Below are 12,533 nucleotides of genomic sequence, written 5' to 3' on the forward strand. Positions count from 1 at the left end.
AACTCACTAGAAACGATTGAAAACTTTTGAAGTTATTCAACATTTCATGTTTCGCTGTCTCGGAAAACTACCCTCCGATTATTTCAAGACACATCTGGTCACACCACTTGATATTCATGAAACTTGACATACATATTCATTAGACATGGGCGGACGTTAGAAGGGTGGTGTTCGCTTTGCCAAAGACATATTTTTGAAGTTACAAGTGAAAATAAATGAGGTATCTTGTAAGAAATCTCAAATTGTACGGGAGCAGCAAACAAGAATAATGACGTCATATTCTAAGAAAAACTGATTTGCGCTTGCGCAATGAATGGACTTTCCCATGCTGCTTCGATCCAGCGAGCTGATTGGTTGATGCAGTGCAGCGTACTGTCACTGCGCGAGATGTGAGGTGGCTGCATGCTGCGGATGCCTAGTACACTGCACATGCATGCACGCTATGAGAGTGAGCTGCGGGGTGTGACAAGTACGTACGATGTAGCAGTGTGCTGCAGGGGACTTCGCCACCTCAAAAACAAGCACTTATGTTATCAGAGCTGGCCTATTAAAAAGAAAGTAGCAAAAATGTGAAAAAAGAAAAACGAGCACATGAACCTATGGTATTTACATATTTGGGCTTCAGATGGGTCAAAGTTACGGTATGGAAAGTTTGAAGAAAATGACATGGACTTCACTTTAACTGAGGAATGTCCGTAAATAGGGCAATTTCATTTAAATCTAAAATTTTGACCCTACAGCTTGTACACATCAGGCAGGCACAGATTCGTCAAATCTTACAGGACACATCTTACACGTACATGTACATTGTAAAGAATACATGTTACATGTATATGACCATGCATTCCATTTGTTTCTCTTATTTTGAGAAAATATGCATAATCCCTCTACATGCTTACATATTTTCTCAAACAAAAGCGAGTCATCCAGTTTTATTTCAACCTGCTCCTTATGTGAACCTGGTACCGGTATATGTATATGTGACCCATTGCAACAAAGAATCATATGCACATGCAAAGTACCATTTACATTGGGGCCATTTCATCCGCACTTACAACTATTATCTGCAACTATTGACCAGGCATGTACCAATTTCATTCAATCACACCTGACACATTTCACATGTACACGGCAAAGAAGACATGTGACACTTTCTTCGCTGGGGCGATAAGACCTTGTATCTACAAAATGTCAAATGTTCAGGAAAGATAAAAAAAAATGGCAGTCAAAGCACTTTATTACATGTGATGGCCTTTCCTTTGACATGCCATGATGGGTTCATTTTGGGGGATTACACAGCTAGAGGATTTAGACAGGACATGCGTGCTTCGGTGCTTCAGCAGTGGAACAGCTGCCTACGGCCATACCCCGTACAAAGCACAGTCAAACCAAGATTGACCAAAAAATTACCACTTACTACCACATCCACCAGATTTTCATAACTTTTTGTACGTGATTTAGACATGAAGTGCTGTACTGTGACCGGGGCTTGAGGTGGCATTTGTGGGCTGCTGTAATGGGCCCCGTACAGGATAAAATAACTTGCAATTGGTGTTTTGGGTATCTCTGTTGAGTACTGCTTGGATCACAGAAAAAATTAGGCATGAGCCTGTTCAGCTGAATAACACCGTATGGGTGGGGCCCTTTTGGGGCTACTGTCTGATGGGCTCAGTACAGCATGAAATAACTGGCTTTGGTGTTTTGGGTATCACTCCTGTGTACTACAGTTTTACATCTATTGCAAAAGAGTTTAATTCACTGTGAATTGTTTTTCAATAAAATCATACGAAGGGGGCAATTGGGGGCTATACAGTCTGGGGCCCCGTACCAGATAAAATAACTGGCTTTGGTGTTTTGGATATCAAGCAAACAAGCAAACCAATTGACCCTGCTTATAGCAAGCTTCAATGGTGGCTAATGGTAACATCACATAGAATTAATCACAATTTGGTAATAAAACATGTTATATTCAAAACACTTACCTGTGAAAACGATAACGTTAAATACACAAGTAGCTTGGTTTCCACTAGGATCTTGAAAAATATATGTCACTGGAGTTTCGCCAACTGGAAAAGTATCCCCCGGACTGTGACTTTGTGAGGCTATGCTGACTTCGTTTGAGTCGTCTGTCGCCGTTGGAGCCGGAAAAAATACCATAGTAGATGTGAGACCTAACTCGATGACAACTGTTGTATTGGCGGGACAGTCTACAGTAGGCATAGTAGTATCCACTGGAGATGAAAATGATAAACAACAAACCCAACTCAATGACTAAAGTAACATATTTCATTGACACACTGTTCAGAGGAACCCACTGTTAGAAAGAACTATATGCAGTACAAAGTTGCTGTTAAAGGAAATGTATAGTTCTGGTTGACCCCAAATTTAAGGTTTCTACCATTTTTTGGAAACATAATGAGAAATGTCTTATCGAATATGAAAAAACATGTAATTTCAAGAGTAATTCAACATTAATTTGATAAAAATTGGTTTGGAAATGGTCGAGACATCCAAAAAAAATCCTTATAAAAGATGTTAACTGTTCAAGAACTGATTCCTGAAAACTTAGCAAAACTTTAAAATGCATGACCTCGTTATTTTTTATCTAATTTTGATCAAATTTTTATCATGCTAAAAGAAATTTCATCCTTTCAACTGTCAACTGCTCTGGAATTCCTCTTTAAAGCCAATAAGCAATGAATGAACAATGAATTTTCATTTTTTTTTGTTCAAACATGATCAATGAAAAATTGGAACACCGTCAGTTACAGTATTATGTAACAGATAAAATAACACAACTCATACTGGCGTGACACCTTCTTTCTTTTCCCCTCTGATTACAGAATTAATGTACACAGTACAAAATTAACTACAATAAACTCATGCCAGTATGGTAACAAGCAGTATATAAAACTTTTCTAAACTGACACTTGATAGGCAACTTCACGAAACAGCATGACTGATCAACATCCGCCAAAAACATTTCATTAAATTATGATAACGTCAGTATAGCATTAAGCCACTATCGGGCCATATACTGCGACCTTAGCATGAGTTATAAAAACACAATTACTAACAATCCTCTCACTATAGTTTCGAATGACATCGTAACTACAAATACACGACTATTCTAATTCAAACTAGTTTGAATTAAGAATATGACCCTCCTTAAACATATCTACACATTTCACAGACTATGAAAAAACTATAAGCAAGTTCTGTTTTGAGAACTTCATCACATCTAGAATGTTGCTCATAATGTGCGTTTTGAGAGACTGTATATGAATACTGCCACAAATATTTCTTAAAATAACTACTAACCCAAATACAATTGTGCCAAGGCTATCTGCCTACTTGTACATCTTATAAAACTAAACCAACTAACACACCAGCCAATTTTCCATCTGCCAATGAGAAGAAAAAAAGGATATTTGGTAACAGTTTTCTGTAAATACTGCTGGGGCAAAATTATTGAATGAAATATCACAATATCACTAGGGAAATAACATGATAAAATACAAGGCAACATAACAAATAACCTAAAGGCCGGATGCAGATATTCCCAATCAGTCTGCAGAGCAGAATATGTAAACATAATCAAATATCACACAAATAGTTGTGCAAAAATCTGCATATGTAAATCCTATCAAATGCAGAAACTCTAGTTTTGAACTCAAAGAACAATCCAAGAACTGGAATACATGAAAATGGAGCATCCTCACATCAGAAAATGTGAAACATACAATAATAAGATACAAAAAGAGGCCCATGGGAATGCTTTGCAAAAAGGGCTGATCAACATTTCCACAGAGAAAAATAAGTGCATTGTACATTGTACATGCTATTTAGACACTAGTCCATAATTTATCAGTTTGCTGGTGGTGGATACATAAGAATAACATTAGAGTAAAACTACACCAATGCTGTGAGGATAATGCAGTTACTGTAAATCAAGGAAAAGGCTTATACATGACAATCTTGACACACGAATGTGGACTTGAATATAATTGAACAAAAACAAGGACAGAACCTTAATGAAGATGTATCCATAAAACAACTATGATTGTACTTACAATGTATAGTACATGGGTAAAAAAATAATCTATATCCATGATTACACTTGAGACTGAGAAATAAATAACCATACAATGTATATAATATCCACACACGCCCTTTAAAACTGTGAATATTCAAGAAGTAAAAAATTCAAAAGGATGCCCTATATCAGATGCAAACCCATACATTGGAAAAATATGTACCGGGTAATATATCAGTGGCATACACAATACATGCATTAAAACAGAATCATAAATCAGAGTCAGGTGGATGAGTGATGACGTGGTAACAAATTGATCGATACCCAATATTACAAAACCAGGTGGCCACAACAATATAAAAACACACACATTTAAACAAAATATGCAAGTAAAGCATGGAGAATGTAACTTAAAACTACAGAAAGGGTAAAATCACCCCAAAAAGGGCCAACTACCCAGGAGTGAAGGAGGACAAGGGAGGTTGGGATGGTACTGCTAGGCTCCACTCAAGGGTGCTGAGGGATGGGGAACTCGAACACGGGTGGGTTAACTGTCCGTGGTAGCAAAACCATCGGTGCCACAGGCAGGTGCATGGAGATCATTGGGTTGGCACTCGGGGGCCATCGCACAAAAGAAGACGCATACACCTCGGGTTCCATACAGGGGACAGGGGACAGGACCTCCTCCACTGAAGGAAGATGGTGGGCGAGGGCCACAGGTCCAGGGGGGCCTACTCCAGGTGAGGCTGCTGTCACAGTAGGTGGGGCCGACACCATCCGGGGGTGGATGGAGATGAGACGGATGGCTGTCGACGTCAAGATTGGCGATTTGGTCAGAGTCATCGTCGGCATTACTGTAAGGACTCACAGCAGGTCTCGCAGTTGTCGGATCACCAGGAGGTTCACCAGCGTAATAGCCACTGCTATCAGGGAAGGCATGCTGATTTGAATGCGTGACATCTGCTCGACTGACGGTGCTGCGATGTTGACTGGTGAGCCGGTGAAGTCCTGGGTGCAAGGCATAAGGAATGTCAGCCTGGTTCGCGAGTCCATGGCAACCATTATCAGGGGCTGACACATACACGCTTTCGGATTGATTGCGGCACTCACTGTGTGATATGTATACACTGGTGTGAACAACAGGACTGGAATCGGTCATAGGCGGACCAGAGTAAAGTGAGGAGTCAAATGGCTGGAAGATGGTAGCGGGAAACCCCAAGCTCTTCACACTTGGAGTACGACCAGAGCTATGCTCAGTGGGGGAATAGCCAGGCTCATCAGAGCTAAGCATAGTGGCTGGAAAACCAGAGGTACTGTACATCTAAGCTCAGTTCGAGAAGAGCAAGAGCTAGGCTCAGTCTGGGGTGTAGCTATAGAATCAACATCATAACCACTATCCATAGACATACTGACCAACTGAGAACTGATTGCCAAACGCACCAGGATGCACTCACCATTGTAGTCATACTCTGATAGAGTTTCCCGTGGAAGTACTGACCTAACTGAATGAGTGGAAGTACTTGAACAACCCTGTTTATTGTCTTCAATAGACTTGCTATGTCCCCGCTTTACTGCATGCAACACATTCACTGAATAACCAGTTCCAAGTTCATGCTCCAACACCTTCTCATCACCTTCACACACAAGCTTATGTGCATGTTCACTCTCATTCTCTTTTCCAACTTCATAGGGAATCTTACTCACATTTTCATCATGTTGAGGATTAGTCTTATGCTCATGTTCAGACCCATTTACATTGTCTTGAAACACATTCATAAACAGAGGCTGATTCACATTACCTTCACACACAACGACATGAGGTTCATTCATGTCTTCACATGTAGGTTCAAGTACATGTTCACATGCATTGTCATAATAGTCACACACAGGCTCATTACCATCAGTGGTGGCATCACCTGTACATTCGAAGTTACATTCATTCAGGTCTTCACATGTAGGCGGGTGCATGTAGGTTGCTCTCATCATCCTCACACACAGTCAAAAATATATGCCCATCGTCTTCATATACCGCGTTCCTGTCAGTGATTCGACCCCTCCCTCACAGGCACTCAAAGGGGATTAACGGTCACTGACACCGATTGTGGTGGGCATGTCATTGTATGAGAACAAACAACCATTGGGAAACGAGATCATGCGCCTGGAAGGCCGTACACAAATGTTGTTTTGCTCCATAAAGGCAGCACCAGCCACAACAAAATCTATACCTAGATCTACATCTTCATGGTGGTCACTCATCACGTCATCAGAGACGACAAAACCATCGAACCATAATTCAACATCACTGTGAATTAACTTGAAAGAAGTGGGGTCTATGATAGCAGACTGGGGTATGCGGAATGACAAATCAGGGTCAATGTAATCCTCGTAACCATAGTCGTCAATGGAAACATCCAAACCAAAATTGTCGGCAGTCTACTCACTCACCATGTTTATGGTGGACCCACTTCGAAGTTCAACCTTCACGTGCAAAGACTGGTCATAATATCCCTGAAGGACGGCAGGGAAACGATGAACATTGTGGTCAATTTGGCATGTCACAATTCGATCCGAAACGGTATTGCCAGCCGGGCACCAGCGCTTGGTCATAGTAGACCAAGCGCTGGTCATAGTAGACCAAGACCAAGCGCTGGTCATAATATCCCTGAAGGACGGCAGGGAAACGATGAACATTGTGGTCAATTTGGCATGTCACAATTCGATCCGAAACGGTATTGCCAGCCGGGCACCAGCGCTTTGGTAACTCCGGCGTATCGGGGGCGAAAGCGCATCGCTGCTGGGATGCTGCGCCGCCACGTTTGGGCTTGGCCACGGCCGCGCATCGCTTCGTTGATGCTTCGAGTATTGCAGTGCGTGTGGCTGCTTACGACTCTAAACTCCAAACTGTGTATCCCTTACCTAGATTATCACACCGCGCAATTTCTGGTGAACGCCTAATCCCAATATATCGGGCGGGATCTACCTTTTTCTGGATTTCACATAGCGTTGATTGATGGTCCGTGGATTCGAACCGACGCTGCCACCACGCCAGTAAATAAGGCAAAACATTAGATGATCCAAGTAAGGTGTTTAGGTGTTTATTGGCCGTGACCGAGTCAACAGGCAAAATGCACGAACATGTGTACAGAACATATTACAGTATGGAACACCGTCGGTACAGTATTATGTAACAGATAAAATAACACAACTCATACTGGCGCAATCATATCTCAGTTGATTTAAAATTCCAATAAAACAATAAATTCTTGTACAAACAATATCAATATGATCATTCAAACTCAAGTCATTATTTAATACAACAACTTAAAAGTTTACAGATTCATAAAAAAAAAAGAAAACGTGTTTCACCAATGTTCAAAACCATATCATCAGCATTATATTGCACACCTCCGTGTTTAAAAAAATGCACATTGCATTTTATTATTTTCAAAGGGACTTTTTCTTCTGTCCATCATAATTTCAAAGACAAACAAATTGTAAATGATACTGAAAAAAGTAAAAGAATGAAAGAAAAAAAAATGACATTTTTCAAATGTAATGTAATATGATACATGATGTATGTAACTGCTGTGACTCATTTCACATTACACATTCTGCATTCTATCCACAATTTTCTTCCCATTTGCCCTTGCCACACACACACAAAACACATGGGGAGAAAATCATAGATTCCTTTCATTTTTACCATGAAAATACAAGTACCACAAAGTACAGTTGACAAGGACTGCAACAAATTGTTTCCTCAAAATCAGAATTAATGAAGCACGCGACTCTGTTTATGATAAACAAAACAGCACAAATATAGGAAACAAACAAAATTATATGCTAGATATGTTGCTATGGCAACTGATTCACCTTTGCCATATGATTTTTTTTCTCATAGGTCTGTAGTACAGCCTTGATAAAGTGAGGTGTCAGTTTCACATTAATTGTAAACAAAAAGTTTTTAAAACTAGAAATGTCGCTACGGCGACTGGTGTATGCCTCCGCCATAATACATGGTTCTCCTAATAGGTCTATAGTACAATGTCTTGACAATGTGTGATGACAGTTTCACACAATTGGCAAAATATTAAAATGACATGTTTGCCACAAATGTGCTGAATGTTCACTTTCCTAGAACTAGGTTCAATTGGATGAATGATTAAAACGTCAGAGTGCAGGTATTTGGGGGAACTGATGATTTTCACTTGACTTTTGACCCTTTTACAAGTTTATGCATTGAGTAATTTTCAAGGTATTGAGAAAAAGCATAATTTCAGTATGAAATGGTAAAATAGTATTATCGAAACCTGGCCTTTGACCTTTGACCCCACAGTTCCAAAGAGAATCACTGTTAGGTAGAACATGCATAAATATGTAAGTTTCATGACAATACCTTGAGTTATTTTTGAGATATGGAGGAAAAAGTGCAATTTAGCACTTTCACTTGACCTTTGACCTTTTGGCAAGAAACTTCCCACAGAATATATATTGGGTTATACATGCATACATCAAGTTTTAAAAAAATCCTTCAGGCATTGCATAAATATAAGGAAAGTAGTTATATTTTGAGGAGTTGACCTTGACCTTTGACCCCTGACCTTTGACCCATGACCCCCAACTTCCCTAGATAATCACTGCCCATCGGTACAAGCATATGATAAGTTCAATGAAGATACCTTGAACCATTTGCGAGATATGGAGAAAAACATGAAATTTCAATTTTTTTTTCACAAAATAACCTGTGACCTTTGACCTTTGACCCTGTGACCCTAAAATCCACACAAAGTATCATCCCCCAAGGATATACCCTCATACCAAGTTTGATGCAAAACCACCACACGGTTCTTGAGATATCGACAAAAACAAAACGGGACGGACGGACGACCCGAAAACATAATGCCTCCGGCCACTTCGTTGGCGGAGGCATAAAAATCTGGATCAAAAAGTTCTGTGTTATTTAGTACTCAAAAATTACTGTTCCTCTGCAGCTCAAAATAGGGTATATGTGAATGAAGAAAAAAAAAAGAACTGTTTGGCTTCTGAAGTATGGATTCATACTGTATATCAAATGTGTGTTGTCTGTGTTAACTTATACAGGAGAAGAATGTATGAATCTGAGCATAGCCGAAAGGTTGATGACAACATGCATGAGTGCAATATGTGGTCCATGCATACAATTTATACTGTGATAAGCAAAGTACACTTATATCAAATGTTATCAACAGTGAACATGAACATGGTATGGTGAAACATTTGACATGAATGATTAAAGATTAACAATACTGCTGAGTGGCTCTGATATCCGGTTATGATTTTTCTTGCCTTTTTGCACCATATAACACTCTTCATGGTATATGATTTTGATGACAAATCTTCGAAAAAAAGAAGAAGCAGGGAACGGTACTGCCACATCTGCTTGTGTTGATATACGCCTATAAAGGACAGAAACTGACTTTGGTGTTCTGGGCATCTCTGCTGTGTACTACTTCCATTATTCACCACAGAATCATATTGGGGACATTCATGGCCTACTGCATAGGGCCCCATACAGGATAACATAACTGGCTTTGGTGTTCTGGGTATCTTGGCTGTTGTGTACTACTTGAATTGCACAAGAAATTAGTCATAACTCTCCTCAGCTAAATAAAATCATGTGAGATGGCATTTCTGGGCTACTGCATCGGGCCCTGTACAAGGACAAAATAAGTGGCTTTGGTGTTTTGGGTACCAGGTGTCTCAGCTGTTGTGTACTACCTAAATTGCCAAAGAAATTAGTCATGACTCACTTCAATTAAATGACAAAGTGTGAAAGCCCGGTCACACAGCGCTTTACGGCTTAATCATGGCCAAAACACATCAAAAAGTGGTCTCCCGTGAAACAGACAATGTTGCTCAAGTTGATGTCAAGTTTAAGACGAGCTACAGTCGATTTATAGACATAGCAGGACGCGAGGAAAAATCGGAACGGCGTCAGATGTGGTAAAAAGTTTTGAACTGCTCAGAATTTTATTCCGCGGACAACCACGGGTGGCACACGTGGCAATTAAGACGTGCACCACGCGTGATACACACATGAAACATACGGTGTATGTGATAATCCGTGTTCTGGCAGTGATTAAAGGGGAATACTGAAGAAATAAAATGATATATGAAGTCAAAGAGTGGGACACATAGAACAATTTGTCGTTTACATCATTTAAAATGGCCTTTTTGAAGTGGAGTTAGAGGATATTGAAGATTTACACCTGTCATCCCCCTGAAATCTAGGTCACAGCGTAAATTTCGAGGCTTTGCCGATGACGTCATGGGTTGAAGGGAATCACGCAAGGTCTCGAGCGCCGCAGGCCCCCGCGCGCATAGTGCATGCATTGTATTATACAAGTTGTTGTAGAGAGTATTTGCATAAGTTTTGAAAGTTTGTTTTTCGATAATGCGCGACATCATACGTTAAGGCCAGTGATGATCAGGATGATTTCTTGGTGGAATTTGAATGTTGAAGCGGTGATGAACTGAGTGATACAGTACACACGAGTGATGATAGCGATGAGAAACTACTGACGATAACCCTGGTGAAGTTGGAGAGATAGATGTTGATGACGAGCCGCACGGCGGGGCGCAGGAGGGAGACGCTGCGGGCGAGCTAGTGGGGAAGGCCCAGCGCGGTCCGGTTGAAGCGGACGGACTTAGTGGAGATTGGCAATACGAGCCCTTGCCACACGGCAGGCCAGGGGACAATGTTGGTGACGCAGGACCAATGCCAGATAGGCTTCAAAATCTAGAGTTGTTTTTATTCTGAACTGAAAATGAATCGAGCTTAGTGCTGACCTGAACTTGTACTTCAGAGCAGCAGTAGGCCTAACTGAACACAGCCCAGTCGCTAGCCCTATAGGTAGCGCAGCGTCTGGTCGGGCTACGTATTATCATATCTTATCACATCACACTCACTCCGTACTCCCGTTCACAGCTCATCAGTATTCTATCCAGCTAGGTACCCTCACAAATTCACTGCACGATCCATTCATTACTTCATTATCAAAGTTTTATCACTATCGATGAAAATCGCAGTGCTCTGTATTGTTTATTTTATTACCAGATAGGCTGGCCGGCCTAGTCAAGACTTCGACTTTCATAGCCGATGCCCGCACATTGCGTGGTATCTAGTATTAGCGATCCACGTACACCGAATGTGTCACGAGGTTTTTTTTTTAATTTTCGCGAACCTGGTGCTTTTTACGAATTTAAAAACACGAGAAAATATTAACTCTCTTTTCGTATATATTTCCCCCTTCCGTAGTGTACTCCCAGTACTCCACAACCACGAATTTAAGCACTCGCGAAATTATTGGCAAGTCCCGATTCGCGAAAAAAAAGACTCGCTAAATATATGGGAACTGCTGATATAGTACATTGTACGTACCAAAGACGTACGAAGCCCAGACTTCTCCGCTCTTTGATACACGGAGACTACTGCACTGCGACATAGGCCTACGCGGCCGGTGATGAGCGCATGCATGTGACTGATCGACTACGAAGCACCACTACAGGCACTAGACCTGACAACTTCTGTATTTGTGGCCTAAATAACGTAACAGAGTCTATTTAAACGAAGAAATGTGTGATTTCACAGTAGACTTTCACAGTAAACAATTCTATTTCATTTTCTATGACATTCTGATAAAAAATGTCTTGGGATTTCGGGGTACGAGCCTCGACATCTCGCTCTCATCGAGAGCATACATAGGTAAGCTTAGGCTGTGGTGTGATACTTCCAGGTTTGCCCTTCAACCCATGACGTCATGGACACGCCCCCAAAATAACCACAGATCAGGAAACAACTTTTCTAAGCAGCCGTTCTCCAAAACGCAATTTTCTTAATGGATGAATTAAAGGATGCTGTGTTTAACATGCTCTAAGCTTGAAATGGGGGAATAATCCAACAAAATATGTGTTTCCTTTAGTATTCTGCTTTAAAACTTGGGGAAACGCAGTAAGACGCGAAAGTTTAGCAGTCTGTCACAGGCAGAGCATGGTCATCTGACGCACGTTACGCTTTGGTATCACGGGAAATAGCGTGTGTTTAGCGGCTTATCGCTGACAAATGGATTTTCCCACGTACATGAAATAATGTGAGAGTCTGGTAATTAAGACTAATTATATGTGAGCTTGACCCTGACCCGCATCTATCCCATAATGTACTGCTACATGTGGCTATGCAGTGAGTGTCCTAGAACTAGGGTCACAGCGATGATGCAGTCTTGTCATCAGTTCCTCATGATGCTCTCAGATTGAGGCGGATTTCACCCTCGTAAGAAAGAGATTCGAGTCATTGATATGAGTAAGTGTTCATGAATATAATAAACTCTAGCTTTTGATGTGTTTCATGGTGTTATGAAAGACAATTAAGAAGTTTGGTAGCATTTTTGCAAGCCTCTTTAAACTTATGCACACATGAAAGTTTAACTGTGCCTGCCTTAGAAACTCTTTGCTCTACACA

General features: G+C 40.8%; 1 protein-coding gene across 1 annotated transcript in view; it reads right to left on the reverse strand.

Annotated features, from left to right (window-relative positions):
- The window catches only part of LOC140233292 (hyalin-like), a 107,026-nt gene that overhangs the window by 79,670 nt on the left and 14,823 nt on the right, over positions 1-12,533 (reverse strand). The window contains exon 6 of the mRNA XM_072313401.1: positions 1,983-2,231. Coding sequence (XP_072169502.1) covers positions 1,983-2,231 — 249 coding nt within the window. The remainder of the gene's footprint in view (positions 1-1,982; positions 2,232-12,533) is intronic.

This window comes from Diadema setosum, chromosome 9 (genome assembly GCF_964275005.1).
Source record: "Diadema setosum chromosome 9, eeDiaSeto1, whole genome shotgun sequence".
Taxonomy (NCBI): Eukaryota; Metazoa; Echinodermata; class Echinoidea; order Diadematoida; family Diadematidae; genus Diadema; species Diadema setosum.